The 20,240-nt window shown below is 42.4% G+C and overlaps 1 protein-coding gene across 3 annotated transcripts in view; it reads right to left on the bottom strand.

Moving 5' to 3' along the window:
- aqr (aquarius intron-binding spliceosomal factor) overlaps positions 1–20,240 on the bottom strand; it is a 75,535-nt gene that overhangs the window by 33,185 nt on the left and 22,110 nt on the right. For all 3 annotated transcript variants that reach the window (XM_033642898.2, XM_033642902.2, XM_033642903.2), the window contains exons 18-27: positions 19,755–19,933; positions 17,644–17,811; positions 14,319–14,488; positions 13,124–13,365; positions 12,059–12,208; positions 11,322–11,391; positions 9,744–9,854; positions 9,052–9,161; positions 4,717–4,852; positions 1,574–1,783 (exon numbers count right to left, since the gene is read on the bottom strand). In XM_033642898.2, the coding sequence (XP_033498789.1) occupies positions 1,574–1,783; positions 4,717–4,852; positions 9,052–9,161; positions 9,744–9,854; positions 11,322–11,391; positions 12,059–12,208; positions 13,124–13,365; positions 14,319–14,488; positions 17,644–17,811; positions 19,755–19,933 (1,546 nt within the window). The remainder of the gene's footprint in view (positions 1–1,573; positions 1,784–4,716; positions 4,853–9,051; positions 9,162–9,743; positions 9,855–11,321; positions 11,392–12,058; positions 12,209–13,123; positions 13,366–14,318; positions 14,489–17,643; positions 17,812–19,754; positions 19,934–20,240) is intronic.

Raw genomic sequence — 20,240 nt, 5'->3', positions numbered from 1 at the left:
GTAGTTTGCTGTTCAATAACTGCAGCTTGAGCAGTACTTAAGCACAGATTTCCTTACAGGGCTTATGCAGCAATGGAAATTTGAGGGCCAGTTTTTACACAAAATCTGAGCCACTTCACTTCAGAGTGTCGATATCATGGCAGTATGAAAACCGCGCAGTGGGGGAGAAGCACAGAGGAGCAATGTGGGTAAACAGGCGTGCTATTTTCAGGTCGCCACACTGGCTCTGTAGGGGTTGGGAAGGGAGAGAGGAGGAGAGGACGGAAGAAGTGGACTCGGACAGCACTGGGGTATAAATATTTGATGCGTTACTATTTTAGCATTAATATTAAACCAATCAAAACATGCAATATTGATGAGATCTATTTTTAACCCCCATGGCTCCAGAGCGGTTGAAGGGTGAAATCAAGATGGTAAGGATTCACAGACACTGAGAAGAGAGGGAAGAGAGGAAAAAAGTAAACAGTGGTGGGACTGCAGAGGAAGAAACAAGAGATGTCTACACAGGAGGAACCCGGGAGGCACATTGTGTTGCTGTCTGTCTGTCTAGCAATGTGTTCTTTGGATTTTCCTATGACAGCTTATTCCAAACTGCTTTTACATTTGAAGAGGCAGACAGATAAGCAAAATCAGCACATTGTTGCTTTTGTCTACCCTGCACCACAGACAGAAATACCTCTTAATGGGCGTACAGATTTCACTGCAGCATGGGTGAGGCCGAGGGAGGAGGGAGAGGTGCTGTGATGCAGTGATACAGAGGCCAGCCAGATAAATCAAGGTCACCACACATGTTGGGATATTACCTCCAGCCAATAACTTCTTTATTGCTTTTCGGAGACCTTCTTGGTGTTCCCATAAATCTGAAATGTTATTGTTATCCCTATAGAAATACTCGACGGACTGAGGAGGAATTATAACACATTCAGCTGTGTGTTTGTCAGTGGGAAAGAGCGTGAAAAGAGTGACAGGGAGGGTAAAAAAGAGGAGCAGCAATAGCCTGCATCACTTTGTTGTACCAACTATCTTTTCAAAAGGGTCAGCAATCATATCTACAAATACGCTGTTAAGTATCTTATATAATGTTTCATTATAGCAACTAAAGCAAAGAGACAGGTGATGACTAAAGCTCAGAGAGATGCAAAATTGGCAGAAGAGCTGCTTATGAGCAGACACATCCACACAGACACAGACAGTGTCTGTTCAATCACTATTAATCTACAACAACCTGTCACTGTGGTGGCTTGGTCAGCACAGTTTGTTGTGCATGGGTGATTGTGAAACACCTGGACACAGTCTGTGAGTACAATCAAATACAGCTGACACAGCCTCTGTGAGTAAGGGCAATACATGTTTACCTCAGACTAGCTGGAGGTGATGTGCGCCTGTGTGCTTCTAATTAATTCAATCTAACTGTAATGGCATGTGCTCTATAAATAAAATTGCCTTTTTGCACTGAAGTAGCCTCCTTACATCCCGCTGGGTGTTGCTCAGCAGTGAGGAAACTAGTACACTGTGTGTGTGTGTGTGTGTGTGTGTGTGGGGGTGGGTGTGTGTGTGTGTGTGACATTCTTACCTCCAGCTGGGTAAATATTTTCTTGATGTGGCGGTAGCAGCCCTCTGCGATGTCCATGTCCTCTTCATATGACCGGCCCTTGAACACAGGCTGGGGGGCGTTGGAGAAGTACTTGTGGAAGGGAAAGTGTGCTGCCACAGCTTGCACCTCCACCTTCTTGCCCTGTTTGGGCCTGACTTTGCTCATGTACTCTTCCCAGCGAGAGATCACCTGTGGTGGGAGAGACAGCAAACTTTCAATACCCTCTAAATGTTAAGAGGCTGAAACCCAGTAGTGATAGTGATTACGATCCAGTATTAGTATCAGTGCCCTTAAAGTAAAGTGCCAATACCAATAGAGTACATCATTCGATACCTGTAATATGAATGGAGTGGCATGTACTATAGTCATAATTCTGAATGTTTTGGTAGCATTTCAGCATTTAACTTCACCAAACCACAGACTGCATTGATTGTAGCTGTTGCTGTAGCTCAGTGTGAGCTCTACGCCATGGACAGAGAGTCCATCTGGCCTCACACACACACAGTGACAGGGCTAACTGTTCATATGGTTTACGTTACAGTTTACATTACCAAACAGTTTTTAACAACTAAGCCGAGCTGTTTTGATGTTGTTGTGAGTTTGTTTGGACCGTTTTAACAGCTGCAGATGTGTTAGCTTGTGCCAACTGACTAGATGTTGAACTGAACGTTCTTAAGGGGGGAGAGTGCCTCCGGAGTAGGCAGCAACAGAAAGTTCCTTGATCCAGTGGGGAGTCTGGACAGTCCAGGATCAAAAGGATCAAATACAGGCATCAATTGAATGGTAACGTTTCACTACTACTTGGTACTGGGTGATTTCAGTCGATAACCTTAATGCACAGGTTCCCAACTAGTGGGTCATGGTCCAAAAGTGGGTTGCAGGTCCATTTCGGATGGACCGCAAGTGACTCGTGAACGTGTGAAGTTTGTTAAAAACACACTTTATTTGAAGTACAGTGAATTTCTGACACAAGCTTTTATTTTGAAGGGACAACGTTTTCCTGTTGATAGAGTGAGTGAATAACAAGCCCTTTTTAGACAGGAATTGTGCAAATTTGCAGGAAAGCCCAATCAGTCTTTTTTCAGCATTGGCAGTATAAAAACAAAATTGGGGAGTGCAGCAAAATGCTGCCTGCAGCTACTTAACTGAGACAAAACACAAGTTAGTATGATGCTGGATATATTTAACTTTGTGGACCTTGAACTTATGACTAAGGAGCAATCTGGAGCCTGTGGCTGGACCAGCTGGGAACCACTGCCTTAAAAGGTATCAAATACCAATACCCAGCCCTACACACATGCCTGTGGCTTGTATGAATTATGGTTCTATGTGTTTTTATGTGATCACACACAAATAGGTCTTCTGACTTCTTAAGTGCCTGAAAGGTGGAGAGGGGTGGTATGCATGACTCGCAGCACTGATATTGTGCTGACAGAAAAATCACAACTGTTCACAACAAAGGACTGTGGCAGCACAGTGGTTGTAGCTTGATTTAGCCACTACATAAATAAACTCACTAAGGTCCTTTATAGTATGCACACTGCACAAGCGCTGACTTTGTTGATGCCTGTCTGAGGTCTACAAAATGCCGTACAAGCACACAGTGGGTGTTCTGCATGGCTTTGCCCAGCCTGTATTTTCTCTACAATTATTTGACCATAGCAATAAACACATTACACAGAAATGTACAAATGGGAACAGATAGCCTCAGTTGTATACAGGTGCCCCTGCTGAGCATCTAATAAACCAGCTTCAACCAAACAGCGGGGTAGCCTAGTTCTATAAATACCCCTATGAAAAACAACATTAAGGGTAACATTAATGAGTCTGCCAGAGGACTAAGCTTAACTGCGTGTTAAATATATGTCTGTACGGACTATTAAGACCACCATCGAAAACCTTAGTTTGTGTATATGTGCCTTGTTATCACTGACAGTGAGTATTATGCTCATGGTCACAGTTTCACTACTCTAGTTCTGTGACATTTGAAGATGTAAATGTCAAGGAGTTGTTACACTGTTGGCCAGTTCTCAGAGCTAAAATAAACACAAGAACTAGAGTTACAATAAAGTGTGTGTTGAGAGTCAAGTCTCTACGCAACACCAAATTAATAAGGAGCCACAGTTGTGTGTGTGTGTGTGTGTGTGTGTGTGTGTGTGTGTGTGTGGGTGTGTGTGTGTGTGTATGTGTGTGGCAGACAACTGAGATTTCTGGCAAGGTGCAAAAATGGCACCATCAGACATGAACTTTGACACTAGAGCTCGGGTAACGGTGATGGGTATCCAAGTATTTTCTATTGCTTTGATTCACTAGACAACTATCTGCCATAGTAGTTTTAGCTAGCCTATGACCACCACTAAAAAATATTTCACTGGCATCTTCACTGCCTTTACACCATATGACATGCATTAATGTTGTAATGTGATACTTAGGTTTTTCAGAAAAAGAAAAAGATGGATATTAACTGGAGTGCCACATAACACTGGAAATGACAGCTACACACTTCACCTCCTTACGGTACAATTGTTTATAACATCTATTTTAGAACCTTTCTACAGACGCACCGGAAAGCAAGTGAGTAACTGTCTGCAGTAGCATTTTTCCTGCAGCCCGAGAGGACAGTGTTAATTAGGCGACACTAATAAACAGCCAGGCTTGAGACTGTTTCTGGCAAATTTGCAGTCTAGGCAGAGAGCAGTGAGTCTGGGGAATGGAAACTTTAATAACGTCTGGGTTTGATTGGCATGGATATGTCTGAGGAACAGGACAGACAATGCAGAAATCCATTCTAATTAATTCAGCAAAACATCTCCTGGATCCCCTTAACTCTCTCCCTCCCTTTGTAAATCAATATTAACATCAAAACACAAATTTGAAGGATGTTTGGAGGCTTAATAGTCAGACTGAGAGAGGCTGACTGCGAAAAACAACTGGGCGTTTGTGAGGTTTGTTTTGCTAAACTTATATGTTATTAGGAATTTTTTTTTTTTTTGGACAGTATGAATCAATGTCACGAGCAAAATAAGATGAATAGCCTATGCAACGTTGCTTGACTGTTACATTTTGTGACTTTCTCTGCACGGTGCAGAAACACATATACACACACCGAGTTATAGTCTTACCTGGTAGAGGTAGAAGTGTCCTGCAGTCTCACAGGTGTAAGAAACATCTCCCGGGACATCCAAGCTCTCCTGTAACCTCCCCACCTCTCTGAGGAGCTCCAGTCTTCTGGCTAGGACATAGTTAACTCTGCCATATCTGGAGACACAGGACAGCACAGATTAAGAATGATACAATGATGTAAGAAGATTCATGTTTAAGGTTCAACCAGCTGTTTCTAGGATTAAATGCACAATCGGGTCATGGTCTCATTTCAAAAGGACACTAACTCTGTTAATGTTGATACGCTAATATATTATAAAACTTCTGATGCACCATGTGATCAGATTGACTCCTGTCAGTTCCTGTGCTCCAGTATCAACTGCACCGCAAAACAACTGGCGTCAGGACCTAGGTTCATCGACCTAAATGCTGGTGTGGCAACCCAGAAAGAGACCTTAAGATAAACTCCTGCATATAACAAACAGGGGAGATAATATTTCTTTTAATTCAGTCAGGACCACTTTAGTCAAACAAAACTTTATTTCCATTTGCAGTATTATATTTGGCAGTATGGCTCTGTTCTGGGGCCTCTCTGCTTTTCCTAGGCCTACGCAAAAAGACTAAGGTGGAGAGAACACACCTTTTGGCCCTTCCATGGGGAAACGAGTAAAGCTTGAGGCAGAGAACGCAACAAGAACGCATTCCTGCCCTTCCATGCGCATACATGGAAAGCTTAAGGCAGGAAAAGCAGCTGCAAAGACCCTCAGGGAACAGAGCAGCATAAATGACAAACAGAAATGACATTGATAAGCCAGACACAACATGTTAAGGAGGAGGTGGAGTTGAGGCGGGTTGCAGAGGACGCAGCAACAGTAGGAAGGCCAAGGCAGTTTAAACAGGGAGCCCTGGATGAGATTTTCCAATCGGTTGCATTGAAAAGAATCATGTGATCCATCATCAATCAGCTGCTCCATCAGTTGACTGGGCTGTTTGAGATGAGCTGATGTAGCTGGGATGTGAGCTGAGCTTGACATTGTGTCCTGCCTGAACTAACCCTATGCTCCATTTGTGGATTCAGCCTCTGATCTGGATAATTTCCCTCTGTGGCATCAGCCTGTTAAATGTCCACGAATGGATTAATAGTACAGAGTTAATCATGATTATGCGATTGTTGAGTTGATTGTGTGGAATTTTGCTTGTAATTACTGATATTGTGTTTATGCTGTTGGCTGCAAGCAAGCAGGTGGTGAAAAGCCTGGTCGTCTGAGGACACACAGCATTTAACAGAGCAAAATATGTTAAGTATATTGTAAATCTGACCCAGTGGAGTACGATGGTTTAAAGAGGGCAGAGGCTGTCCTTGACTGTACACAAGATTTGTTTAGGTTCTATGTTGCATCCTTTTGTGAAACCAAACAATACTGCTTGAAAACAATTATCAGGTAGCAACGAGACAAGCAGCACACACAGGAAGACAGGAAGTGGGAGGGGTCACAGGGTAATACTAGAGGTGAGCTCTATTTTTAGACCCTCTGCAAAGATCCTCGGTCAGCAGATGACTCAAAGACAGTCACAGTGGTCTGCCTGTTTGGCCTGAATAAAATTAAATAAAAATGGGGAGTGACCTTGCTTCCCAGGATGACGGACCTGTAATGAATTCAGCTACTGAGACAGAAAACCCAGAATAGGTACCCAGGTGTCAACAACAGCATTTATCAACAGCCCCCCCCTCCCCCCCCCCCCCTAAATCCAATAAATATAAAGCTTGCACACAACCGCAGAAACTGAATGAGGATGCTGCATTTCATTTCCACCTAGAGCAAAAGTTGCATCATGCCCTTTTCTAGACCAGAAATAATTTTCTTTTACCTAGAATCTATGGTACAAAGAAAGACTGTATACAACTTGGACATTTTGAAGATCTGCCCTATACAGAAACCAACATGCACACTCTGTAGCCTCATTAAAAAAAGCACGAAATTCATTATGAAATGCAGGGAGGCATTGTTAATTGATGATGCTGTAGCTTTCCCTTTGTTAGGCATTCGGGGGAGTGCTGCCTTCTATTTTGTCATCTCGTATACAGTGTTAATTAAAACTCTCTGGCTCTCTCCTCTCGCTTGTGTCAGTGGGGTGGAAGGAGTGTGGAGTCTGCATGTTGTTATGAGGCAGCCAGGCAGGCGGGAACATATTAAATGCTGCTAGCTAAAGCTCTTTCTTTTATGTCAGTGTTTTTGCATAATTTAAAAATGTAACAGACTGCTTCCATGTGCAGACATCCGCTCCCATACACTGCTATTCATATTACAGTCATACACTCGCAGTGAGCATACAGAGAGCGTACCAAATGAGCGACATGCATCACCCCCCTCCCTTCCTCCGCTGGAAGTGTTGCTAAGAGCTATAGGGTGCTCGGTGCCACAGATGGATAAGGTGGTAATTAACAATGAAGGCTATAAGGAAACTTTAAATAGTAACGGCATCAAAATTTAATTAATATCCAATATCACTGAGCTATTTATATCCAGGAACTGGCAAAAAAGCTTTGTTAGCAAAGAAAAAGGAGGTTCTGGCTGATTCATCTAATAACGGTGTTAAATTTAGCTGCAGTCATGTAGAACTGTAAATGTTTTGGGTATCTTGAGATAATCGCGCCTTCTCAAGTCTGTCACGAGTGCTTAAAATGCGCTGCCCCCAAACTTCTCCTTTCCCATCTCACTATGTCTCAGTAGTAAGGACTGAGTCACTATCCTTCAAGGCATTATGTGTGTGTGTGTGTGTGTGTGCGCGCGCGCATGCGTGCACGCTCACACACACAGTGGAGTTTACACAACGACGTGGATGAGAGAGCTGGGAACTACTGGGGCTTCCTTAACAGGACTCTAGTGGTTCCTGTCTGAGGCCATTTGTTCTGGACCCTGCCACCTAAGCTTTATGAAGAATAGCAGCACTGCGTGTTTTATGCATCTATTAGGGTGCAGACAAAGAAAATCCTGTAACAACTATACGTTGGTCTTGTTAAATCGCACTCAGATAATGTCGCCCGCCAGATATTTAAGAGTAGTCCTTCCTGACCAGAGCCAATAAACATTGTAAAGGTCTTAAATTCGTAAAATAAAATGTGTTTATTCATCTGATTCTTTATTAATCAGCTATTCAGTCTTATTGTTGCAAATGAATTATTCATTCAAAATTCATTCTAATGTATTCCTAAGCTTGGACAATGACAACTACTAAGCTACTTCCCTGTTCCCTGTTCAACTTATAGATTAAGCATTTGCTTGTATTTATTAGTTTAATTAATGTTTTTATTGATTTTATTTTAGTCATTATTGTACCTTCAGAATTATGGTGGTAGTATTTAGTTAAATGTTGCTTTTTTTAAGGTTTACTATGCAGGATTTTGCTTTAAAATAATGTATAGACTCATATAAAACTAGTCCCCCTCAACATTTAATTGTGACCCACTGGAGGTGTGTGTATCTATGTGCAGAGACACTGCCCTCTGCCTGTATTTTCTTCTTATTTTGCTGAGGTCTGGAGGTTCCCGCGCACAGTGCACAGGTGTGGTTGTGTCTTTATAAGTTAGTGACCAGGTACCAGACCACAAGCGGCAGGAAATCAAAAAACAGCCATGAAAATCGTGGATACAGAACAGATAAAAAACAAATATAGTGAACAGAGTGAATTTGGGGTCGGCTTTCACTGGATATTGGTAATAAAAAATTTCTGCATAGTATACCTTTAAAAAAAAAATCATCGAAACATCCAGAATGATCAGAATCAGTTTTTTTTACTCAACTGTTTGGGAAACATGTAATCAGACTTTTAGCCATCCATGAAAAAATGTTTTTAAAATCATGTCTCCCTACACAGCTTGTTGCCTTCCCTCTACTAAGAATGAGCGTGAGATCATTTCTTGGGGTCTGCAGCAGTGATGAAAGGGTTAATCAGACAGGAATTGCCTGAGTGTAGGGCTGTAGGGAGAGATCCCTTACACTGGTCAAAAGGCCTGAGAGGCCAACAGTGCCTAATGAAGACAAACCAGCTCCATGGCCCTGCATAGGGAGTATCAAGTAGCTCTGTCACTGTGTTGGCTCACACTCATTATGTATGTGGGCAGCTGGGCTGCTTTTGTGTACATATGTGTGTATGTTATCTGCTTTGATCTCACTTTAAGTGTTGCCTCCGCAGCATACATGCATTATAAGTCTGTCACCATTTGCTGAATGCATTTCCACACATGCATGTGTGAATTCAAGTTGTCTCAAATATTACATTTGCATTTCTGTTTGTTTAGGTGCATCTATCAGTGTGTGTGTGTGTTTTCTCCACCTGTCCCCGGCTGTCCTCACCTGCTGAAGTCCTTCTCAGTCTCCAGCTCCTCTTCTCCGTGGCCCAGACGCAGGAGGTGGCGCTCGTCGATGTCTAGAGCCATGATCTTTTCAAACAACTGGTTCAGAGCCTGGTGTGTAATGAACCAAGGGAACAAGTAAACATGATCAGACATGGAAAATACTTTCTTTGAAGTGTGTGTGCATGTTCTCATCTATCGTTGGTACTTGTACATATAAGCCTGTCTTAACTTTCTGCCTCTTTTTCAGTCTCTATGAATTTGGTCTAATTCTTATTGCAGAGCTGCCTTTGTGTAATATATCTGAGGTATTTATCATGCTTTGAGGTAAGTGTCTAATCCTGTATAAGGAATATAAATGGACAGGGGAACTATTGCATAAGAAAAAGGTTTTAATCATTATATCCAGCTATGCTTCTTGTGGCCAAGGTTCCTTTTGGCAAGTTTCCACTGGTGTAAAACAACAGTAGATTACTTTATGATTAAATACTGAGGGGAGAAGACCGGGTCACAGGGGAGCTTAGATTTTAATTTTTCCTCCATGGCTTGAATAGGACTATCGCCTGATTAATGGGCAGTTGTGATGCAAGCTCTAAATTCTTCAGACAGCTTCACTTTTATTTGAGCAGGGTGTTAGGAAAAATTTTCAGAGGCGGTTTGAGTGTAGACGTGCTGTGCGTGTGGTGGATTAACCTGATTTGAATGTGTGACTATGAGGGTCCTCTGCTCTGGAAAGTTGTGATAGAGGTTTGAGATGATCTGAACGGCAACATCTGTCTTTCCGGTACCAGGTGGTCCAACAACCTAGAGACACAGCAGGAAGAGAAGAAAGTGATGGGGAGAAAGGAATGAAAAATTTTAACAGAAAGAAGCAGAAGAGAAGCACAATCAGAAGTTAGGTCACAGTGCAAAGGCGCTTGCCTCGGAGACAGCCTAATGGTTGTGACAGCTAGGCCATGGGCATGTCAGAACGGGCTAGACTGGTGCCCCATCGTTAGCTGTGCACAGATATACAATGCAACAAGGCTGTGGTGTTGCCTGGCATGCCGAGACCCAGTGACTGCACAGATGGGGAAAACACAGAGAGCTACTGAAAGAGGAGAAAAGCTATAAAAGGCATCTTCAATCCTTCCTTTTGTACTGAATGCTACTAGCTCTCCATCTATAAAGGTTACAATGATAATGAGCCTCATATTTACTTAACTGGGGGGAATAGCATCTAATTTACTAAATAAATATTCATGAAACAGGTTGGTTTTCGCATGGGTATCTCAGGTGAGTCATTTCTGCTGAAACGGTAAGCACAATTAGATATTCCTGCATAAATCAAGAGATAATCAGCTCCTTGGTTCCCCAATATGAGAGGCAAGGCTGGCGTGTGTTTGTTATTGCTACTGACAACATATGGCAAAAAGGAAGCTTGGAGGCGGTGAGGAGAGGATCAGAGAAAGACATGCATGTAGAGTTGTTTATGACTCCACCGATAGCCTACTTAACATCTCTGCCTCAGCTAGCCGCACAATAAATAACCCAGACCCTACTGCCAGTTTCCAATCACCACATCAGAATGGCACTTTCGTCAAAACACTGTGTGTTACCCTTGTCGAGATAACAATAGCAGGCTGGAATGACATAGCTGTGGATGTACGTATGGACTGGGAGCATCCACAGCTGTACTATGTGGCATTTTACATGTGGTTGACGACTTCATCGGCACAGCCAAAATTACAGAGACAGTTTCGGGGAAATTTGTCATAGCTGCACATGAGTGATGGAGATAGGGACATCAACAACAGCATATTTACAGGTGAGGGAATTCCCCTGGTGTACATCACTAAGATTAATGGTTGCAAATCTTTGGCGTCACACCAGCGAGGTGGAACAGTATGCATCAGCAGTATCAGCACTCACTGGACCAAGTCTTTGCCCAAACAGTGTGACAGTCAAGGATATGCATGATTATTTTATAGGGAAGGGTTGAACACATAGCTCGTCCTCCTACTAAGTCCACTATGTTCTGTAACTTTAAGTATTTTTTTAATACTGCTATCAACTTAATCTTCCATAGAATAAAAGAAAAGGTGGCTGAACAAGTATTCCATGAATGCCAGATATTCATGGATACTACTTATGCTTATACTTACTTATGATCTGTTGTTGTCTGTTGAAATTTTGACATTTATTTAGTCAAAAAGATGATTTAGATCTTGCAGATTTTCTATTCAGTTTTGAAACTAATGTAAGAAGCATATATGATACACAAGCCCTTACCATGGTGAGTCCTGGCTGCATCCCGGCTCGAATGGCTTCAATTTGAGTCGGAGTGAACTGGATTGTATTCCTGTAAGAAATGCACATTGCCGATATTAATACATCGAGTAATTAGTCAGGGATGCTGAATAGCCTTGACAGCATAAACACATTTTTTTTTTCTTAAAACAGATGCTTAATGCCGCAAGTTTTGTTGTGATGTTTTTTGAGACCATCTTTAAAGATAGTTAAGTCAGGGCTTCCCCATGGACATGTTGTTGCTATCAAGATTTAAATATCAAAGTGCAAACTGGAAATGCTAAAACACCATCAGATGAATCTTAAATTTTCATGAAGGGCAATTATTTTGTGGTGTTTTAATTAGTGCAGGGATATTAAAGCCTTTGCTGTTCACCTTTAATTGCATAAAAAAAAATTTTCATCTATAATTGTAGGCATAACAACAACCAAAATAGCACCACAACATCGAATGGCAGACAAGTCAGAGCGGATACCATGGAGACAAGCGCGGACAAACAAATCAAAATAGTCAGGGCCAGAGTAGGGTGTCTATAATAAGCCTCTGTGATGTTTTATAGTGAAAAGATGTTTTGGATTGAGGTTAAGCACTTAAGGTATGCTCAGTACACTGACCTCAGAGAAAGGTCGAGTGTTAAGCAAAGACTGAACAACCTCTTGACCCCTAATCTTGTTAAGATGCAAACAGGAAGGCCTGAGTCTTGGCCATGACCTCTCACCGTTTGGGCTGGTTGTAGGGATATGGCCCTCGGTTGGGGGTGACGTAGGGCTCAACGATCAAAGTCTTGTCTTCCTCTTTGTCTTCCACTTCTTCATCAGCCTTCCTCTTCTTCCCTTTTTCTGCTTTGTTTGAGATGGGAAATGTGATTCTGGTGGAGCAAAAGAAGAAGGAAAGGATTATTATGGCCATATCTAATATACTATGTAGTACTGTGACAACATCTGTAAACGCCAGTGCGGGGTTCGCACTGGCTGGATTTGAGGTGCTACAGCCGCTACTGAATCTGTCTCCGGAGCTTCCACTGGATCTCCTCCTGGCAAATAGTCGCCTATCAGTGGGGAAAAACGGAGCCTGCAGTGTGGCTACCTAGCTAGCTAATTCTTGTCTTGTTTGTGGTCTGATAAACACAGAGAAAGAGTGAGAGTGGTGCGAGGGGCTGAGCAAAGCAATGCACTGAGCACAGCTCTACAATGAAACAAGATTTTATCCATTTTAAATACTAACACAAATAGAAAATCAATAAGTAGTGGTCAGTATTAATCTTGTTGCAGCTGCCAAAAATAATTCAATGAATGGGAAACATAGCTCTAGCGTGATGAGCAGAGACAGCTAAATGCAGCGGTTTACATTTACTTCAAAAGGTATGTATTTTCTATTCATTCTATTATACATGTAATACACATTTTAGTATGTAAAGAGAGTTAAGTTTATTTAATACAGCAGCTTTCGAAGTGCAAGGTCACACAGTGCTTTACTGGAAATTAATTGTTAGAATAAGACCATAAAAACAGCATTGTTTTTGGAAATATGTCTCATAATTTGCAGTCCCTAGAAGTGTACAGTGCAACTTTTTCCCATGATCTAGTGTTAAAAAAGTGAACAAAAATCGTAATTTCGCACACAATACATATCAAATTGGCACCCAAGTATCATAGTAGTGACAAATCGGGGGACAAGCATATCGTCCCAGCCCTAATATCAACACATTTACTTTGATCAAGGTAAGTCAACCTCAACAAGGCCTTTCCGTTTGTCATTTGATTATTGGATTTTTGACTTTCACCTGAAGGGGAAGACTTGCAGCTCTGGGTTCTCCTCAGTGACCTTTATGGTGTAACCAGGGAAACATGAACGTAAATGGTCCAGGGACAGAAAGGTGTCGTTGAAATCCAACGTGGAGATCTGATTGGGCATTTTGGAGTAGTGGGCACTGCCTGGGTCTCCATACCCAAGGATGATGTCGTGAAGCCAGTCTGGGACGACACACTCTGTGTTCATTAGGTTTCTGATGGTCTCTAGCACTGCCTAAAACAGAGAGACAGAGAAATGTGAGCAATGAAGAACATCAGACAACAGACAACCATCCCACAAGAGGTGGTTTATCTGGATAAGAATAGCTTTGTGGTGGGCTGATGGGACAGCAGGTAATTTGTACGTCTGTCAATTAGATTTTAATGAACTGCAAACTGTCTAATACCCTGAGCATCAAACACTGGGTAGGGGAATGTGTTTACTTTTATCTATGTCACACATCAAAGATGGGGAAGAATGTTTCTTGAATACCCATTAGTTCCTGCTCTTTTCCAATTCATAAAAAAAGAAACACTTCAAAGTCATCTGACATTGCGCTGGCTGTGAAAGACAGAAATGGGTGTGCAGAATTAGAAATAGCAGATTTGACAAAGCCATAATGAGAAGCTCTCAAATAAAAGGATGTGATAAACAGCAAAAGGATTTTGTGCATTAACAAAATGGAGCAAAACAACATGAGACAGATGGGGTATTTAACTAAAGTTGCACACTCTTGCATGGATAACTTTACTGTGACCTGCTGAAAAACTTACGAAATGTCAACACATTTTACCTTTCTTAACCTTTTTAACAGCAGCTGTATTTTATACTGACAATACAACATGGTTGTGCTTTCCGACAGAAAGCATAACAACAGTATACCATACAATACTGGCTTGCTGCCACAAGGGGATTCTTAAAGGTGAGAGAGGTGGGGGTACATATCACATGACTATCCAGTGAGAAGTGTCTCTCATTGGGATCACTGGGAGGGCCTTGAGTGGGTGGTAATCTCAGAGTTGCCCTGGCCCCAACCTTACAGCTACAATACCCAAGAGAATATAATATGTGCGATACATCACTCTGGGGTTGGGATGTAAGGACCAGAGCTCAAGGTCTTAAGATAAAGCACTCAGATACAATGTACAGTCAGGGCTGATCTCTGTGCTTCAGCGTGTAGTTCAGACCTTGAAATTGTTCTCCTTGGGTTTGCGTCTCATGATGATGTTGAAAGTCTCATATGGGTCTTCAGTGCCACTTTGAATACTGCTGGTCATGTCCTGTTGATACTGGTTTGGGTCCAGCCATACGCGGAATGTCCTGGCATCTCCACGCAGCTTAGGCTTTGGGTCAGGTCCTAGACCAGAGTGGTTGCAGAGAAAACTTGTTACAGAAACAAAATGATAACCTCTAGTAATGAATAATTAAAGATCAGTATTGTTAAAGAAATAACATTACCAGTGCCAATATCAGTATCTTTAGGGTGCTTTCAGACCTAGGTGTTGTCTTGCTTTGTTCCAAATCAGGGACTAATTTTGTCATAAAGTTGCATAATTGCCTAGAGTTGGTTTTACAAGCATTTACAAGCAGACCAGATCAAAACGCGAGAGAGCTGCTACTGATTGGTCAGAATTTCCATGCGGGAAAAATCCAGGAAGTAAACAAAGCATTGAAGAAGAGTACACTTGCAAGATAAATGTGACACTTTCTAATGTCACAATGGACGGACAACTACGCAGGTTGATTTTAGCGCTGCTCATCGTGGACTATATTGCTGTCATTGTTCATTTTAGTCAAACCATACAGTTTGAAAACGAGGCGCGGCTCCAACTAGAAAACAATGTTTTGATGCATTGGATGTGCTGAACGTGCATATTAAGGCAGTACAGCAGGAGGTGCACATTAATAATCCTCCAGGACTGTAACATGCTCATGTTTAACCCAAACAATATGTCATGTGACTGTAGTTGGTTCAGATCGAGGTCGGAACACGTTCTCAAACGAACCTCACCAGAGTTCGTTTGTAACCAGAATGAGACCACCTCTTCAAGAATGTTGTTTTGGTGCGCACCCGAGTGTGATTGCTGTGTTCACACCTGCCCAAACGAACCACACTTAGGGGGCAAACAAACTTGAGTTTGACTGAACCGAACCAAACAGAGCAGGTGTGACAGTACCCTTAAAGTGATACAGATACCAATAAGGTACTTCATTAAATACCTATTATGTGAATGCAAGTGTTTAGTTGAGTAAAATGCCACCAGGAGCCACAGCTGTGTAATATAGTCATACTTTCAAATGTTTTGGTGGCATCTCAGCACACCACAGACTGTATGGGATGTAGCTGCTGTGGTAGTGGGACAATCACACGTCACATTTAATCACTGAATTTAATTCAAGAACACTTGCAATGGTTGGCTGCAAGCAAAACCATACGGTCTTTTTTTTCTAGATCTGGGTAACAAAAGGATCAAATAAAGGTATAGTTTGACTGGAGAAGTTTCAATACTACTTGGTAGTGGGCTATTTCCTTCAAAATTTTAAAAGACCTAAGACTAAGACCCAACCCTATGAATAATGTATCTAAATTTGTATGCCATTTTTCACATCACTGTCATAAAATGTTACACAATCTAAAGAAAATCTTATTCTAGGCCAGGCCAGTAAAACAAAAAAATAATAAAAAAAAATGTCAGAAAAAAGCTTTTAAAGGGACAAAGGTGAATATTAAACCTAAATTTATTTAAATTTATTCAAAAACCATGATTTCAATAATTTCCATCCAACCCTTCCGTTAAAAACAAAACCCTTTGAAAAGAGCTCACCATGGCTTGCCTTGCTACAATACTACGACTCCACAGAAACTGGAATTACATAGATGCTTGACTGACAGGCCACAGGCTTTAGGCTTACTCCCATAGGGAGCCTGTGTGGTGCAGCAAGTGCAGCTTCCACAGATGTCTAAATAGATTCTTGTATGGAGCTGCAGGGCACAGAGCAGGAGAGTGAAACTCAATCCTGTTGACCTCTGACGTGTGTGTGTGTACCCGCGCATGTGTGCGTCTGTTCCAGTGCACATGTGTACAGCTATGTGGGGATCATCAAATCCCCCCTTACTAAAATGAGTGTGGTGATAGCTTAAGAGTGGAAGCTATACCCTCGACACCACGGGATAACAATGAAGACAGCTGGGCCAAGGTGTGTGGGCCAAAGCAAGTGTGTGTCATTGTATTAAACTGTCTGTTATTAAAAGGCGGGATTAAATCAATACACAAGTAGATTTACATGGAGACGCATTTGTTCATTTAACTCGCTAAGAATTTGTACTATTGTAGCATCATTTTAGGGTTTGGTGATTGGAAAAATATATGAGCAATTGGTGATTGGCTGAGAATACCGCAAACTGTTTTTGTGGGGTGATTTTTTTTGTCATTTTACTGTAACAAGTGCACAAACCTGCGGGATTATATCAGCAATTGCCCATTGTTGGACTGAAGGTTATGGTTAAAAAATTCAATTCAAAGTCAGGTAACTGTGTCCCAAAATGCACGTCTGAGTTTGCATCTCCCCACACCTCCATAAAGTGCCCATTGATTTATGTCTCACCACCACCCAGTTACCCAGAGTACCACTGAGCACCGTTGGGGATCTGAAAGTTTAACCAAGCTGACACTGGCAGGGCATGTTCCCTGGCAGTGTGTCTATTTAGAAAGCCCTGCCCTCTGCATATTTAATCCAAACAGATGAGAGAGGATAGGGGAAAGGGTGCTTCAGTGCATGGGCACATGTTCCGACATGGGGAAAAGGCAAACACTTGGAATAGCAGGGCTGCAGGCTAGCTTAGGTGAAGCAACCACTCAGAGGGACTGCTTTGGACTGTGGGGAGGAACACAACAGGGTAAACAGCGGAGATCGAGTTACTATATAAACATATTTTACTTTCCAGGAAAGACCAAAAATTTGAATTTGATCTGCGGGGATCCCGCTCGTGTGGACACACACACACAAAACAGAGTGTCTGAGTCTTATTTTTGATGACAGCAGATCTGAATGCTTTTATTAGCGAAATATGGTCGCTTACAGATCAAATTTCATGCTGTGCTCAAATAATGCTAGAACGCCTTGTGGCTGGCCATACCTGGTTTCAGAGATAGAGGTGAGTGTTTTCTATATGACTGTATTCTGCAGGACAAGCACATTCAGTGTTCTCTTACAGAAGCACATCTATCCAGATATAGCCAATGCAGCTCTTCAGTTAAATCCAATAAAGAATGCAGAGGGCAGGGCCCAACGCTCTCAGGTGTTGTTGTCGACCTCAGGTTAATGGAATGTTAATGTGAACAGGTCAAGTCTCACTGTGACTGTCACCATGACAACAGCAGTCTGACCCTGTCCTGTGGATCTCGGTGGGGATATAGGAGGTCTGATGGGTGGATGGATGTCATTTGTCACTGGTGTGTGTGTGTGTGTGTGTGTGTGTGTGTGTGTAGGCAGGGGTATATATGAGCATACCTTCCTCAATGACACGTCCCTTGTCATCCAGCATACCCTGCACCTCGCAGCCTCTCACGTACACCAGGCCGGTCTGCTCCACAAAGGGCTGGCGCCGGTCGAAGCGTGTGCCATAGGGCAGGTTGGGCCGCACCGTGATCAGAAAGCAAACGTCATGCTTCCGCAGCCCTATAGGGGGAAGAGGATGGAGAGATGGGTTAGAGAGAAAGAGAAAGGGAGGAGAACAAAAATGGTTTTAGAGACAGAGAGGAAAGAAAGATAAAGGGAAGGGACACAGGAAGAAAGAGAAGTGATGGGGGAGTGAGACAGAGTATGTGGGAGATGCGAGAGAAACCATCCCGTCAGCATTTGCCTGATCTTTAAAACATGAAGCTCTAATTATACGATGGTGGAAGAGCTAGTGGATGGAAGGAAGTAATACTTCATACCTCCACTGAATTACAAGAAACAAAGTAAAACCATAAAAGTGGGTATAAAGAAAGTGGATACATCAATTTGGGATATACTAGGGTTTTTTAATCCACTGATCGCATCATTATTTCTACAGCATTTGCCTACGGAAAGAACCCATTTATTTTCCATATTAATTAGTGCAATACACTATTGGCACACGCTGGCGTGAACATATCCTATATCTTTCTCTGGAGAGCTGCAGCAGGCGGCTCGCCGAAGGCTTCATTGTGCTTTCCATGTTCCCAGTGAATCAATGTCTTTCAAGGCTGACAAGCTCCTGTTAACATTATCTACAGTGCCCTTATCGGCCACACAGAGAGATGGAGAGAAAAACGATCAGAAAATAAAACAAAGAGACTCAGTGGTAAAGGCTACAAAGAAATAGCATGTCTTCACAGAGACGTGAGGTAGGTGGGGGTCATGAGTCAAGGCCCAGTGGGATGGTAAAGAGTGTGTGGTGAGGGAAGACTTTATGGAGGTTATAAACTGCTTACTAGGAAGCCTGTTAGGAGACACGGAGGGAAAAGAGAGGAAAAGAAAAGGTGGAGCAAGGCAGAAAAAAAGGGGAGGGCAATGATGTATAAAAGCCATAGATGTGTGAGGAAGTGCTGTTTAATCCATTTTTTTGTTGATGTTTCCTTTCCACTATCCTTTGTGAGTAAAATATAAGTAAGGACAGAATGCACAGTGTTTCCTCTGATTAGCATTGCTGCTGTATAAAAATCTCTCTATACACAACTGACCTTTCACTAAGCCCCGCCCCTTTGTGATAGTCTGACAAGCTGTAACTAACTGCACTCCCTGAAGAAATATCATATTTTTAGAAAAATTAAACAGTGATTCCAGAGAGAAGCAGACAGAGGGGTCTACAGTCTGTGTTTGAAGGATATATCCAGGATGTCAAACTGACTCAGCAGCAACAACAGGTTAAAAGACAAAGATAGTTAGAAGCTATAGGCTATAGGCTATAACTATAGGCTACAGATCACAGTGGGCTTCCCCCTGTGCTGCTGCCAGCACCCGGACCTCTGTCGCTGGACGAGCAGGGATCTCCGGGGGAAGTCAAACAACGTTCATCAGCACACACTGCGATGACACACAGCTGAATATCAGCAAAGTTTCCCTGCTTCCCTTCACTGGTTCCTGTACAGCAGGGTCGGTCTTTGTTTCACTGTTATAATCATTAAAAAGCAAAAGCAGCATGTGTATACATTCAGTAGGCTATATCTTCAGTAGCTAGCTAGCTAACCCTACACTTTTCAGGGTCTGATTTTAGTTTTGGAACAGGGAAGAAACAAATATCTTTTTCCAACCTCTCCAGGTAACGAGTATCATTAATACACGACGTGCCCCAGGCACAACATTTAGCTCCAAATCCACAAAACCAGCCTGAAAATGAAGGAATCTGAAACATTTGCATTAGAGTCAATGGAGCACAACTGTGTTGGTGTCGGAACCTGGTCTTAGCCGGCCCAGTGCTATGCTATGATTGGCCAGTCTGCGCCTGGGGCCGAAAACTAAATCAGCATAAGCAGACAGGTATAAAAAGTGATTAAAAAACATAAAAGATATTGACCATAAAAGATCTAACAATGACAGACAGACAGACAGACAGACAGACACACACACACACACACACACACACATATTCTATTTACCTTCCCACTCATTCTTGATATGATCTTGCACATTGAGGTTAACAGTGACATCAGCTCGCACACGGGCAGGCCAGCTCTCTCCAATATTGGGCTTGGCAACCTCTACTATGGAAAAAGAGGTGATCGTTTGTGCCATCCTGGCCCAGCCCCCAAACACCACTCCACCGTACTCGGATTGCCTGCGCAGAGGGACAGACACAACAAGAAGTTAGACAAGCGCTGTGGGCTGTTGTCAAGATTGAAATCAGTTGGATTTAGGGCAGCACATGGCACTTCTGCTTACTTATTTACTTTTGCAGGAACAACAAACAAGTTGCTACATCACTTGACATAATGGGAGCACTTAGTATGTTAAGCAATGGGTTTCCAAATGCGATTTACCAAATGTCACAGTCTTTTAATAAAATATCATCAATGCGTCATGCCACCAGAGGACAAGAATCTGCTTTCATTGATGTGAGAAGACAAAGAGAGCTGCAGCAGAGT

This window comes from Epinephelus lanceolatus, chromosome 15 (genome assembly GCF_041903045.1).
Source record: "Epinephelus lanceolatus isolate andai-2023 chromosome 15, ASM4190304v1, whole genome shotgun sequence".
In the NCBI taxonomy this organism is placed as follows: Eukaryota; Metazoa; Chordata; class Actinopteri; order Perciformes; family Serranidae; genus Epinephelus; species Epinephelus lanceolatus.
The sequence above is the reverse complement of the archived record's forward strand: the minus strand, read 5'-3'. Positions and strand labels throughout refer to the sequence as shown.